The sequence below is a fragment of the Cinclus cinclus genome, chromosome 4 (assembly GCF_963662255.1).
Source record: "Cinclus cinclus chromosome 4, bCinCin1.1, whole genome shotgun sequence".
Taxonomy (NCBI): Eukaryota; Metazoa; Chordata; class Aves; order Passeriformes; family Cinclidae; genus Cinclus; species Cinclus cinclus.
Genome location: NC_085049.1, coordinates 23,491,466 through 23,507,303, shown reverse-complemented (window position 1 = coordinate 23,507,303; position 15,838 = coordinate 23,491,466). Strand labels below are relative to the sequence as shown.

Below are 15,838 nucleotides of genomic sequence, written 5' to 3'. Positions count from 1 at the left end.
GTCCATCCAGGACTGAACTGCTTCGAAACAGATGTGAAAATTGGCTGCAGAAAAGGTCACCTACTGAGCCTGGTATGAATGAAGACAAACAGGAAAGCAAACTAGATCTGAGAAGGAAGCTATAAAACCCCGTGGGCTAGGCTGCTACCTCCATCCAAGTAGGATAACAATTTAATGTCCAGATAGTTCTCTGGCTCCCCAGTAGGGCTATTCTAGAGTCAAGTATTACACCATGTGAGTGAGAATAGGGTGGAAGAGGCTAAACTCTCCTGCCATGACACTTACTGATTTCTTCCTTCCTCTGACTGAGCCAAACAAAGAAAAGCCCCAGTGATGCATTGCTCCATGCCACCCTGTTCTCTTCCAACACTACCAGTGTCTTTATCAGCAGCTTAGAAATCTCTGCCACATCTCTGTGCCTTCTAAATATGGGGTTTATAAATTGTGATGTGTTATCATTAATCATACTTAAGAAAATCCTTCAGATGTCCAGCTGAGCCCAGATCTGCTACCACTGATCTCACTCTGCAAAGATAAAACTTGTGAACTTCTTTTCTACAATCCCTGCAAAATGCATAGCTTCAATCAGACTTGGATCATCTGCCCCCTCTGCAGTCCAATGAGGCTTTGTGTACAAGAAAAGGACTGTGCTCAGATTTTAAAGCATCCATACCTGTGTGAATTAATCCTTGGAATTGTTTGGTGATGTAAGACTGGGTAAGAGAAGTGAACAGTGTTTTTTTTTCAGCCTGCATTTTCAACAAAACAAACAGCATGCCTAATACATACAGAGGAAAAGCCAGAAAGAAAGGAAAAGACCATGACACAATTATTGAAAAAAGATTCACAAAACTGTGGTACACAATGGAAGTATGGAAATTAAGGGGAAAAATAAAAATAAAAAGGGAATATTTTACACTAAGAAAACTGTTACCAACCTCAAGAATCACCAGGGAAAATATGGGATGTAAAGCTTGGGGAAGGAGGCACAGAACAAAACAGCATCACTCTATAGCAACATAGAAATCTTCAGGGGAAACACCTATAGATTTTGAACACCAGAGCCTTTTGGCCTGGAAAAGGTAGCATTAAAAATTCAACAATCACTTCTGCAGCACTAGAAATTGATATGACTTGTGTGCAGGTCTGTGTCTGAGTACCCCTGCACACACAGGCAAATTCAAGATTTTATTATTTATTTTGTACATAGGCCTTATAGTTAAAATAATTAATCTGTGTGAATAATAATAATAGAGGTTAACGAGACCAATAAGGTTTTCTCCTTACAATTCTACTTCACAGACCGACAACAAAACTTCAGTCTGATCTTTTCTATTTCTGTTTAACTAATCTAGCAGGAAAAAGGAAAACATCTCATCCAGTAAAGAGCAGATTGCAATATCCATGTAGGATAGTGGAGCATGCTCTCCCTCATCAAGAGTTGGCTTGAATTTCATGCATGGTTTGCAAGTTGTCTCCTGTAGGTACTTACATACAAATAATGCTCAAAATATTGCAAAAAATCAGATCATTGTGTCCACTTTGCCAGATGGTGAAAGTCAGCCTAGTTCCACTAGTCACAAACAGGAGTTGAAGAATTGGAGCTCTGCATTTTGCATCTCACAAACTGTAGGTAATAACCCTTTATAAATCTCTCTAAGATGTTACAGTAAGCAGGGAGGACTATGAGTCAGGAAAGCACTTTAAGCTCATGCCTAGGGGAGATTTAAACAGGTGGTGAAAGTCAAGAGTACATGTAAGCACCTTGTCTGCAAAAGAATGACTTGTAAAAACTAAATCAGGGCTGTGTGCTTAGTCAGAATCAGTGTGGTCTGCTCCAAGTGGAGTCATGACTGATAACACTTAGAGGTTCTGTCTATAAAGCAAATACTGGATATGGCCTCAGTATGGTGAACTCACTCAAAATGCTGAAAGTACATCCATATATAACACATCTCTAGTGTACAGAAAATATTCTGAATATGCAATTCATGCATCATAAATATATAAAACATATCTATAAGGGTCTATTAACTTCAAGATGAGCATTTGATTGTCAGCAAAAGAAATGAAATCTTCACAGGACATCTGGTGCAGTATATGCAAATTTGAGTTAATTAGAAATAGACTTATGTGTCTTAAAACAATTTAGGCCCCAAGTGAGTTTTCCTAGTTAGATGCTGCAATGGTGTAAACAGGCCTATTTCACTGCCATTTTATAGTGGTTGTAGATACAAACAGAAGCTTTCAGTCAGTAATTACTGTAACCAGAGGGATAATGGCGTCCTCTACCATGTAATTTAGGGTTTGTTAGCCAAACCTTCCTGTTGCTGTTTACAAAGTCCAGCAGCTTAATGATGTGTTTGTTTTGCTGGAAATTTGACTTTTGACTAGGACAATGGTGTCCCCATTTTAGAGGCTGACCTGCACATCTGATTCTTGTTCCCAAGGGAGAACTGTGTACTATGATCTTCCTCACCTACTATACAGTTCATCCCTGAATGTGTCTTGGATAAATATTTTTCAGCAACTGGTTTAATTCACCTGGATATTGCCTGTTCAGAGGCTCAAGCTCTCCAAATGTCACTGTGACCAACATATGTAATACTGTGCTCACAACTAAATATCAATGTTATCCCTTCATTGGATAACAGAGATGGAGCAGAAATCCTGGGGGAGAGGCAGAATTTGTGTAATGAATTGCTAGCCTTAGAGAAAGTGAACCCTTCCACAAGCAGCCTTTGGAAAAAGAGAATAAAGGTGGATGCAGGCATTGAGCTCCATGACTCTTTCTAGTATTTCTCCCAAACTGACCTCACCTTCAGTTTTTTAACATATTTGAGAACAGCAATTCAAGGGTTTCCTTCTAGATGCTCATGGCAAAGTTTCTCACACCTAGTAAATGAGCAGAAATGCAGATTATGTTACCATAAATAAAATGAGTCCGAAGTTTGCTGCATATCCAGGCATGCGGTCACTCCATGTCAGCTTCTCCTTTTCATTCTGTAGGCAGAACACATAAGCAAAATAACAGATGTGACAGAACTGTACAATTAGAAATATTAGAATTAATAGGATTTGTTATTGAGAGCCATTCTCAATTCCCCTGCTGTGATTTTGAAGTATATTATGCGATTCAGAACACGAATATTTTAAAGCAGATTTTCACTTCAGATAAAGGAGGGGAAGATTAAATAAGACATGCAGAAAATGTCTGCAAAAACCAGAAAATATCCTACGCAACTATGATTTTAGTATTTGAAAACATGCAAAACTCTTACTTAAGTGCATATCAGAAGAAATCACTGAGACTGACCTTAATTTACTTTTAGGCAATTCAGTCATTAATTCTGAATTGCTTCTTGTAAAGCTACAGAAGAACAGTGCTTGAGACAGAAACCATGATGTGAATGCTGACTGCCATTGAACACGGACTTTTTTTCTAATGGTCACAGGCACCAAATGTGATCCCTCAGATAATTCTTGCAAGACACCCCAATCCTTCCCCTGGTACTTGTTTTATAGCAGGGGGAAACTACAAAAGCAAGGCCCCACTGATCTCTGCTGCCAGCCTTGTTTTCTTTATGTGTAAACAGCATCTCCCTCTTCCCTGCGTAATTTAAAGCAACTGTGATCAGTGAAATCCAGTACGCTCTTCCCCTCCCCACACAAACTCAACTCCAGACCCAGCTGCATGTACATCTAAAGAAGACATTTGAAGATGGATTTATGCGAGAAATATGATTCCCTCCTCTCAAAATAAAATTCTTAAAATAATAATAAGGGCGCTGTTTTGTTTAAGTTAAACTAAAACTATATAATCAAATTAACTAAGGAAAAAAGCCAGCTGCTGTTGGTATTTCTGTGAAGCACCAATACTGTCCCATGGACCAGTACTACCCTTACACTGGAGTTAGCCCAGAGTGATTCTGAATCTAAATGAATTTAAATCAGATTAGAACTCAGGTCAAAGATTTCCAATAAACCATTTCTAAGGCACAACAGCCCTCAGATAAACATAAAAATCTGGGATCATTGTGCTTTTATAGGAAGGTTCACCAAAGTAGAATTAGGAATGCAGTATATAAATGCAGAAATGCAGCTGTGGATTTTCTAACCAGGATTTGGAATTAGACCTAGGACACAATCCTGCCTGCATATCCACTGCCATGGTGGAAAGGAAAGGAGCATTACTCAGCAGCCCCTCTTGTGACCTTATCTTCTTTGGGACAGTCTTGGCAGCACTGGGGCACAGCAAACCCAACCAGAAGCACCAATAATTTGGCCCAGTGTATGCAGCACAGAAATACTCTTTGCAGTTCACACACAAGAGTCCAGCACATTGCTGGAAGTGTACTTGAAAAAAACGTTCCTGTGAATGCACGTGTGTGTTTTATTGCATTTTGGCTCTTATCATTCAGCAATTCTACAGGACATAAAGAAGTTCTGAGTGATTATATCCCAGGAGGCCTGAAGGACACCACATTTTACGGTTTCAATAGGGGCTGTGTGGGGCTGTGGCTGGTGTGGGGCTGTGCCTTGTACTTGTGCTGAACACAGGGCTACAGATAACAGGGATACAGAGATGGGTTTGTTATTGATGAGCAGAGCTTACACTGACCCAAGGCCTTTCTTGCTGCCACATTGCTGAAAGAATTTAAAAGGAGACACAGCCAGGACACAGCCACCCCAAATGACCAAAGGGACATTCCAAACTTTATGGCATCATCATCAGTGTATAAAGTGGGGAGAAGGACGGAGGGGTGTTTGGAGTAATGGTGTCTGTCTTCCTGAGGAACTGTTGTATGTGATGGGGTCCTGCTCTCCTGGGGATGGTTGAACACCTGCCCATCCATGGCAAGCAGGGAATTAATTCCTTGCTTTGCTTTGCTATAAAGCTGCCTTTATCCCAGTCAGGGATTTTCTCTCTTTTATCCTTCCCATTCTCCTCCTGATCCTGCTGTTGGGGAGTGGCTGCTGGCTGGGATAACACCACGATGGTTATCAGGCCATCTCCTCAGCTTACTCTTCCATGCATGTGCTTCCTTTAACCTTACTTTTCCATGAGTTTGCCATGTTCTGAAGCACTCAGCCAAAGGGAGATCTGAACAATATGAGGAGCTGCTAAGTCAACATGAGAAGAAAAGAAATGCTGGATGAAGAAACTGAGTTACTTAACATAGGTGACCAAAAACAAATTTGGAAATTTAACTAGAATATCCTGGAACTCCCACTCCATCCCAGAAGTCTCAGCTAATCCTGGTCCCTTCTAGAGCTCCCAGTCCATCTCAGTTTTTCCCAGTTCATCCTCATCCATCCCAGAGCTACCCGTCCTTCCAGGCAGTGGAAAGGTACCTTCTGTTCTTGTGACCAGAGACAGGACTCCAGGAAATAGTATGAAGCCGGGTCAGGGGAGGTTTAGGTTGGTTATCAGGGAAAGGTTCCTCGACCAGAGGGTGTTGGGCACTGCCCAGGCTCCCCAGGGAATGGTCATAGCCCCAAGACTGCCAGAGCTCCAGGAGTGTTTGGACAATGCTTCCAGGGATGCACAGAGTGGGATTGTTGGGGTGTCTGTGCAGGGCCAGGAGATGGGATGGATGATCCTCTATCTGGAGCAGCCCAAAAAGTGTTAGTATTTATAGACGCAGGAAGATGAAATGGATCATCTGAAGAATAATCTTAGTGACAGATATGTTACACTGGGGAACATTCCCCAAGATGAACTGTGTTGCAGGGGAATATTTATATGAAGACAGAAAACCTCACAATAGAAATTGTTTGGTTTTGTGCCAAAGGCAAACTAAAAGATTTACTTTAAAAATCTTACTTTCATTTTCCTTCTATACAATGATGGGTTTGCAGTTCTAGTGGAGGGAAAAGCAGGTTTTGGTCTGTGTGCAGTGATGTGGTCGTGTTTTAATGTTTAATGGTGCATTGAATGTATTCCATGAAGGGATACAAACATTTTCCTACTAAAAAATAAAAAATTAGATTTTAAAAAAGTCAAGAAATTAAGAAAGATAAAATTAAATACTTTCTATATTTTTCTGGACGGTTTATTTCCATATGAGTAACTTAACATGGCAAAGATCCAGCTCTGCATCCTCATATGGGTGGGCCTCTGAGCTGTGGAAAGCTGGAAATACCCTGCATTTGGACAGCACCATGCAGCTCTTGAAAACAGTTCTATGCTTCTCTGTGAATTAAACCACAGCCACTTTGCTCAGATCACAAGTATTTCAGTTATTAATTGATATTTTCCCTCAAGACAACACCTCCTCCAAGCAGGTGTTTCTAACCATCAGCAATGCCAGCTTAACCTGCACTTGGGGATTACAGCCACAGGTTTTCTCTCTTCTCTATCCTGCTTTGCAGCTCCAGTGCTGAAATTCAGGGTCTTCACTGTGGTTGCACCTGGATGATCCCAATGATTTCACTCGACTTGCACAGAGTTGTAATAATTGACTGGAATTTAGGAAAAGATGCTCAGAGAAGAACAAAATCCAGGACTCCTCTCTAAAGTCTTACACTGCTAGCAACAAAAATAAGATACAAAATTATATTTCCAATCACAAAATCCAGAAATTCATCTCTAAGTATGCCCAGAAAGCTTCAAATAAATTCTATAGTAATTGCCATTTTTATAACTGCACCTTTTTTAGTTGATTTCTACTTCAATACAAAGGCTTCAATTTGTATAAAAACAGCACTGTCCAAGTAAGCATCTAGAAATACAAACTGTGGTATTAAACAGCTCTTTTGTATTTGTGTGATACCTGAAGCACTGCGTGTGCACTGCAGCCTCAAGACAACGTATGAAACAAGTGGTTTCTGAAGTAAGGGGTCCCTATAATCTCCCACAATTTTACTTTGGCCTTGAAATAAGTTTAAGACAAGGAGAAAAGGATCCTTCAGAGCCATTTGGAAATTATGAGCCAGAAAAAGCCTGCAGAATGGGAAGTTTTGGAAAACTATCAATTCCAGAGTGGTGACACAAAAAGAAGCACAACTCAGACTTCTTTATGGGAAGAAAAAACTGCAGCCATGCTCTGCAGTTTCAATGCCTGTGTCTATCCCTGTTTGAATCAAGAAGCTCTACTTTCACACTCCCACAGAAGCAAAAGAAAGTGCTTTTGGTTTAAAACCCATTAAAAGACAGAAATTAATTTTCTACTCTTCTTGCTCAAGCAGCAGTGGAATTTTAACAGTAAATGTGGTTGTGTTTTGTGAGCAATGTTCTGTCTCAGGACTGCACATGGCAAACAAACTGCCAAGACTCATTTGGAGACAGACGAAGAACTGCAAAACCTTTAATTAAAAATTTGTGCTGTCTTTGAAACATGCAGAGTAGCACAGACACACCATTAGCTTCAGTAGAGCTTAGTGGACACACTGTAAATTGTGGAAGCAATGCTGAATAGAGTGCTGTGAGAAGTGTGTGCAAGGCTCAGTACTAGGATCATGGAAATTAATGGATTTTAAGGCTAAGCAATGTTATTTTTAACCACCCAGTCTTAGTCTCTTTGTAACCATGCAACTTCCTTGAGATGGTTCTTGCTATAAGAATAATGGATGTGATTTAACTAATTTTTTTTAAAAAACTCTAAAATCACAGCTTGAGCATTTTTGTGATGAACACTCAGTTACAAGCCTTATTAAGTCATTCCAGTTGTTAATTACCTTAGCTTTTGAAAATACATGGCTTATTTCCAATCTGAATTTGCCTATCTGGAACCTCCAGCCTTGGCATTTAGCTGTAAATTTATCAGTCAAGAGCATGGCAGAATTTTGGAGTTTAGCTGTGGGTTCTTCTGAACTGTGATCAGGCCACCTCTTGTGGCTTTTAAGCTGGCTGAGACCACTCCCTCAGAATGGGAACGAGCAGCCAAGCCCACAGCTCTATTTCTTCTCCTGTAAGTGGGTTGGAAGTAAATCTCCCACAGGCTACAGCCCTGACAAGGGCAACTGACCTGGTGTTAGTGACTATTTGTTTTCTTCTTCCTTCCTTCAGAGTCAGGATAGAATGCTCAAGAGATGGATTTATTGTTTGGACTTTGTTGAATCTTTATTAAATCTTATCTAAAGTACAGGGAGTTATTCAGCACTTCTAGTTATCAAGCCAAAAGTGAGAAACTGGAGGTGAACCTAGCTAGTTACAAGGTCTTTTAAAGGCTAACTATCCAATTAAAATCTAACATCTATATTATTTATACTTTTGACCCAATAACCAAACATCTCAGACCTGCACTGCAGGATTTTCTATCCAACCAAAAACTACTACCTAAAACCAAGAGGAAGAAGGAACAAGAAGGAAGAAAGAGACAACGCCCAGGAACCTCCATCTTGTCCCATTATCTATTATTATATTTCAAAACCCCAAATTCAAAACCCTTCACCATGTGGAATTACACACTTCTATTCTAACACTATTACTTAAATTTGGAAGCCCTCTCCAAGGCTTCAAATCAAAAGCAGTGCTCTTTTGGGGGTCAGTGTCAGAAAGCACAGAAAGTTCAGAACTCCCAGGCTTCAGGGTTTCAACAGCTTGGCCCTTCACATAACAGGGTTCATGAAAGTATGTGTGAGTAGCCAAGTCTCTGTGCCTCAGGAGACTCACAGCTCTTCCACAGGACCAGAAATATTTCAAGTGGTGGGTGAGGGTTGTGCTTCCAGCCATGAAGCCTGGCACAAAAAAAAGGATATGAGCTTCATCTCTGTCAGTGGAGATGCTGGCAGAATGGAGGGAAGAATCCATTAATCTAAGTGCTATCTACTCCTTATGAGTCTTAACACTACATTCTGAAATTCCTAATGAAAAATAAAAAGTCCTAGAGAAACTGTGGCTGCCCTATCCATGCAAGTGTCCAAAGCCAAGCTGGATGGGGCTTGGAGAACCTGGGCTAGTGGGAGGTGTCCCTGCCTGTGGCAGGGACTTGGAACTGGGTGGTTTTAAGGTGCCTTCCCACCCAGGCTATTCCATGATTCTTTGACATTTGCACAGCATTTGACACACTCATCTATATATATATATATATATACACACATTAAATGCATGTAAATGTATGTCACATGCATGCAATAAGTACCTTGATAAAAACTAGCCACTTGCAGTAGATTAGTGGAAATATTTCAAGCTGTCTCCTTCGCTCAGTAATAATGACAAAGGTTGGAGGTCTTTTTTCACTGTAATTTAAATCTGTAAAGCCAGACTTAGTTACATTAATATGTTGCAATTTACTCAGGAATAAAAATGGTCCCTTTGCTGCAGTTAAACTTCTTTTGACGCTGGCACTCAATGCAATGTGGCATATTGCAGTCTTTATTGTGTAAGTGGCATTAAGGTGCTTAGACTTTATATCACTGTTTAATATCAAGTGCTTGATATTTACATATGGTTCAAGTGAAAACTGGCAGCACTTAGTCTTTTACAATGACAGTTTAACATATGGCTTTACAAGTATGAATTATTTATGTCAACTTGAAGCCGTTCAGAATATTACCAGGAAAACACTGTAATTTGCACAAACAATAGGGTTACATCTGTAGTCATAAATATTCATTGTTTGTCAATGCTCTTTGTAGATGGTTAATAAATCATGATGAGGCTGATCCTGAGAAGGCAAAGGGCCAACTGAATGAATACATCTGGTGGGATTTCCAAAGCCCCTGACTGACAGTGGTACCCAGGCCTGCCATACTAGAGAAGGTGGTGCTGGAATGTCACAAATTCAGCTCAGGGCATGAAGGGATACACTGTCACCTGCTCAGCTTTTGTTTTTTAGTGTATCTCCTGAAAAATCTCAAAGAATGTCATGAAATTCCACATGTGGCTTTAAAATACTCTTAAATAAATATAGCCAAGCATAAGGAAGACAGATTTTGAGCCAGACATGTGGCTATTTTACTTTGCATGGTTAAATCAATTTAATATGCTTTGATATTGACTGAAAATGGAACTATCAGGGAAAACAAAGTGAGTTCCAAAGACTAAATTTAGGAAAAGGAAAGGGATTTCACTGTCCTGGAGTTCACTGGATTTCCAACCCCCACTTTGTACCCTGCAATCCACAGCACCACTATTGTAATAGTCAATCTGGTTTCACACTTTCTCATATAAACTGTGAACATCAAATAGAGAAGTTAATGGAATAATAAACACAACCCATTTAAAAACAATTTATTGTGCATAACTTTCAAAAAAGTAACTTTTAGTATTTCCCCTAATTCAGCACCATTTAAATTACTGGCAGTGATTTAATTTAGGAGTTTCTTTCTGTAAATTATCTTAAGCATAGGACTAGCAGCTCTGTGTGAGTCCATTGGTCACACAATCAGTTGCCAACTACTTTCAGTATCTCTTCTTAAAGTATAAAAATGTGCAAAATTATGTTATCTTTTGTAATTTCAAGTCAATTTGTCTCAATTTACCTGAATTTTATCCTTAAAATCACTTGTTTAATCTCATTATACACTTTCATATTAGCAATTTGGGCCCAGGAATTAAGGCAGTTAACAATTTTGCGATTGGCAAAGCACAGATTACAGTTCTCTGAATTGAACTCAACTGAGCTTATGATTTCAGGTCTAGAAGACAGGAAATTAGTGTAAGACTCTGAGGAAAGATGCCCTTTCCATGTTCCCTTGAAGTTTTCTGGCCTGATTATGTGTCAGTGTCCTAGCTGGAAGAATCTAGGCTGAACATCTCGCTGCTGTGAAATCATCACAAAACTTCTAGTGAGGCAAGATCTCACTCTAAGGCTTTGGCATTGCACACTTAAAACATGATTCTCCATTGTCTTATACCATGTGAAGCCACTTACCCCCACACAAAGCATGAGACAAAGACATGCAACACATTATCAGCTTCCTTTAGTTGCAGTTTCAAATTTAGCTTACACAAACTGTGAATGATCACACCAGCACCAGAGGAGAGCACAGTGGTGTAAATTTTAGCAACATTTTCAAGCTGGTAATTAAAAGCTTGAGGAGCAGAGAAAGGATTAAAAGGGGGATGTGCCTATGCAAAATTCTTTCCCTGTCTCCAGAGCATTTATTACCAGCCGTAAAGTATTAATTAAGTTTGTATTCTAACATTTTAATTTGCTATAAAGTTTAAAACACAGTTGCAGAACACAATCTACAGAAGGAAACTTTTGCCAATAACAGAGAGATGACATGCAGAAAAGAGTGCTGGATAAACTGCAAATGGAAGACTGGAAGGATGGGAAAGAATACAGGAGTGAGGGGCCTCTATCTCACTCCATTTTACTCCAAAAAAGACACATTTTGGAGTTACAAGAGTCCTGCCCCTGCTTTCTCTGTCATTGTCATTGGTGCTGCTCCTTGCTCTGATCCCATGTCCAGCAAAAATATTTTGTTTGGCTAATCATGGAAAAAGTCTACAGTAAGAAGAAGTCCATAATGAGCACCCCTGTACCTTCACACACCCAGCCTCCCCCCCAAAACCCAGCAATAGTGGGGGAGTATGTAATAATAACTAGGAGGTGTCAATAAAGCAAGGAAAAACAAACACAAGGAGGCAAACTCCATTAATGGAGCTGGAAGGGTAATGAAATGCATACATTTTGACATTATGAGCATATCTTTAGACACATATAAATTGCTGATGGTATCAAATTGGCAGTGACTTCCTCATGAATCACAGAACCAATCAGGGTGGAAAAAGAACCTTGACATCAGCGAGTCCAAGCTTTGACCAAACACCATCTTGTCAACTAAACCAGGGCAATGACTGCCACATCCAGTCTTTCTTTAAACACTCCAGGGATGGGGATTCCACTGCCTCTCTGGGCAGCCCCTTCCAATGTCTAATCACCCTTTATGTGATGAAATTCTTCCTGATGTCCAATCTGAACTTCCCCTGATCCATAGCAATCTAATTGCAAGTCTTTTCCAATTTCCAAACAGAGAAATTATAACTACTCATACACTGGGCTGAATTAGGCAATATTTATTCCAATTGTATATATGTGCTAAAACTGTATAGGAAACACACAATGCTTTCCAGGGGGCTACTTCTTACCAGCATCCCAGATTATTTTCCCCTTTCTTTTCTTTCTGAAAAAAGAGTTGTGTTGGCAGTTGGCAGTAAAATGCAGATCTCTTGAAAGATGCTTTGAAAAGGCTCATTTGGATTTATTATAAAGCAAGTTGGCAAAATAGGAAACAGTAGGCTTCACATTTAATTTTCTTAAAAATGTTTCTCTGTGTCTTTCATACAATTGACACACACACAAAAATTAGAGTAGGTCTATCAACAAAACAAATGTCTGTAATCCCAAACCAAATAATCGGTGAAAGAAGTGGAAACCTATAAGAAACTGTGAGGTGGTATTTAGTCAGAGATCGCAGTTTATCTTATGGTTAACATGTCAACAACTCTCCAGGTCACGTCAGTCAGGTTTGCAGAGACTACTACATTAGGACAGGTTGCAAGTAGAGAAGGGAACAGAGATTAAATACCAGGCTGCTGAGAAAGTAGAAATACAAGCGTGAAATAGGATGAGATTCAAGGAGGAAAAATTAAGGCTGATCCAACCAGGAGCATAATTTGAAATAGCAATAATGCTCAGCAAAGTAAAAAGTGATATCAAGTATTCTTGGAGAACAGTGAGTTACTGTGTTTAAAACAGATCTGGAGAGGATAGAAAAGGTTGTCTCGTTGCTCCAAGCCCTCTTAATTGTATAATAAATTCACTCTCTGAACTTCCCATCACCCATAACTAAAAGTTTATTCTGCATGAATGACCTCTTTCAAAAAAAGGAAAATATATGTTTGCTTTTCACCCTTGATAGAACATGGTCACTGGTACAACTGCAGAGACATGGCATGGAGGAAACAAGATCCTAAATCAGTGACCAAAGTCATCATGTCACTTGGTATTGGGGCCAAAATTGGTGCTAATCCTACAAAGTCTTGCAGCCTAGACACCACTCTAATGAAAGGATTGCTCAGATTTCTCACAGCTCCATGGATTAAACAAAATCCTGAATACCCAAGGGTTCAGACTCTCTGATATTGGCCCAACAGTCCATCCAAATCTGCAGCTCACAAAACATTTTTCACTGGAAACGGGTGAGGGAATTAAGGAAATATCTGATGTCTCAGACATCACCTCCTGCATCACCTGTTGCCTAAAATGCTTCAGTTCTCATGTCTGTAGAAGTGCCCAACAACATATAGGCTTATAAAAGAACTATGATTATCTCTTCATGGGAATAATAAGATGGAATCATTCCTTCAGAAACAAAGTAATTTCATTTATGTCCAAATAAGACAGAACATATTAGCAACAGATTAAGCATCTGGAATCTTTTAAATAATTCAACTAAATGTACAATGTTATTAAGAAAATATGTGAGTTTTTCTATTGGGATTTATGTCTATTACTTATTTTCCCAACAGATGAGCTTCATCAGGCAGCAAGAGGAACAGCCAAAAGCAAACAGTTTGCTTATTTGCTCAAGAAATGAACTATTTGCTCAGTATTTTAAAGGAGGTGAAAACTAACTGCATCAGTCCTGCCAGGCATGTGTGGCATGTGTGTGGTTGGTCAACTGAATCCTGAGATCTGGTTTACAAAGGTCTGGAAGTGCTACAATAGGTATCACTAGCAGGTTCAAATGAGACTCACCAGCTCAGTGCACTCAAACACTTCAAATTCCCAATTCCAAATTTCCAACATTGCATTTTAGAGCCTTCAAAGTCCTAGCAAGGAATTTCAACTCCCATTCCATGATATGGAACCTGGGGGATATATCTGGATGAGATGCCCTTCAGAGAAATTAGACAAATACCACCCACATCCACCTGTTTCTCTTTTCCTGAATGATTCCATTGCCAACACCCTCAGGGATGCCAGGTGGCTTTCTTCATGAAAACAAGCTGTTCAGAGATGCTATTTCATATGGATGGCCAGCCTTTGAAACCAGAATGTCCTCTGGGGACAAGGAGTGGGTGGGATGTTTCCCCAGTGACCACAAAAGAAGCTCTGTCACAATTTCTAGCCCCATGGATTTCTTCTGCTCTAGAAATAACCCAGACATCATAATGCCCCTTTGTCACAGAACTTCTGGAGTGCACATTTTTCCACTCTTGCCTTATTATTCTGCAAGACAGATATTTCCTCTGTGCTGTCTCCCACAAAAAAAAACCTTCTCTGGAGTGAGAAACAGGCATCTGTCCATTGATACCTCAAAGAAAATCTGTGGATTATTTTGTTGACATCATTCCTTTCTTAGCATTCCTCTTCTAGAGTCCCACACAGATCTAGAGGGTGTCCAGAGGAGGAACACCAAGATGATCAGAGGGATGGAGCAGCTCTGCTGGGAGGAAGGGCTGAGGGAATTGGGATTGTTCAGCCTGGACAGGAGAAGGCTTTGGGGTGACCTCACTGTGGCCTTCCAGTGCCTGAAGGGAGCCCACAGGAAAGATGGAGAGAGACTCTTGACAAGGGCCTGGAGTGACAGGACAAGGGGAATGGCTTCACACTGACAGAGAGCAGGGTTAGATTGGATATTGGGAAGAAACTGTTCCCTGTGAGGGTAGGGGGACCCCAGTACAGGTTTCCCAGAGAAGCTGTGGCTGCCCCATCCCTGGCAGTGTCCAAGGCCAGGGTGGATGGGGCTCTGAGCAATCTGGAATAGTGGAAGGTGTCCCTGCAGGTGGCTGGAACAAGGTGGTCTTTAAGGTCCCACCCAGGCCACCCTGTGATTCTATGATTTCTTCATACACAGTACGTGGCTTCACCTTAAAGAGTCTCCAGCACAGAACTAATTCATACCAAATCCTATTTCTTTTGAAGACATTGGCCACTGTTTCTCTTGGCAAAGGTCTCTCTCTCTGCTCCTTCTTTTGCCCAGTCTTCCAGTTCTACCCATAGAATCAAGAATCTCTGCTTCCACTACAATACACTGGCATTCTGCTCCTATTTTGGTCTCACTTCTTCTCTTCACATGTTTATGTTGCTCACCTGCTCCCTGCTCAAACTTTCATCTCAGACCAGAATCTCCCGTTGACAGAGATGGTATTTTGGCATAGAGTTCTTTAAAATATTCTGTTTATTTTCAAAGCGTCTATTAGAGTGACTTTTACTGATGGTAGCAAATCTGTTCCTTTTATCTTTTTGTGACCTGAGAGAACATAAGGATCAGTAAAATAAAGAAAATGGACAAAAGAATCCATCTCAATCTAAAAAAAAAGAGTCAATAAGTCTGTTATGAACAGGTGGCAATGAAAAGTAGGCTTCATAGGCATTTAAGCAAGATAAGAAGGACAATAAATGATTTCTGTTTTCCTCTCTAATGAAAGTTCCACTGCATTTCAAAAAAGAATATAAAAGGAGGGAGATATGCCCCAAATTAGGATGGAAAGCTAAAGTGTTTGTTTTCAAAAATGTTTTTAATTACTGTGAACCAAATGTTTTACGTCAACAACTTATAATATTTTGTTTTCATTTCTTCTATTTTTAAAACCCATCCAACATAAATTCCATTTTGAAATAAGAAGTAATTTAAAAAAAACAACAGTTGGAAACTCCTCACTCTATAAAAGTTGAACTGAGATATTTTATTAAAATCAAAACATGTTTTACTGAAAAAAAAAACTACAGCAAACAGTATTTTAGTGTGGGGGAGTTTGAATGTATGGGAGCAACATACTGAGCAAGAAGTCAGCATTTGCATTTAGAGACGTATTTTATTAAAAAAAAAATTACAGTTTTATCAGAATAGAAAAATAATATGTGCACCATCACAATGTATTGTCCATATTTGTATAGAGAAGCTTGGAATAAAAACAGCAGAAAGTCTACTTCAT

The 15,838-nt window shown here is 39.8% G+C and overlaps 1 protein-coding gene across 1 annotated transcript in view; it reads right to left on the bottom strand.

The window, feature by feature from the left end:
• Positions 1-15,838, bottom strand: part of ANO2 (anoctamin 2) — a 144,093-nt gene that overhangs the window by 34,014 nt on the left and 94,241 nt on the right. The window contains exon 15 of the mRNA XM_062490909.1: positions 2,929-3,003. Coding sequence (XP_062346893.1) covers positions 2,929-3,003 — 75 coding nt within the window. The remainder of the gene's footprint in view (positions 1-2,928; positions 3,004-15,838) is intronic.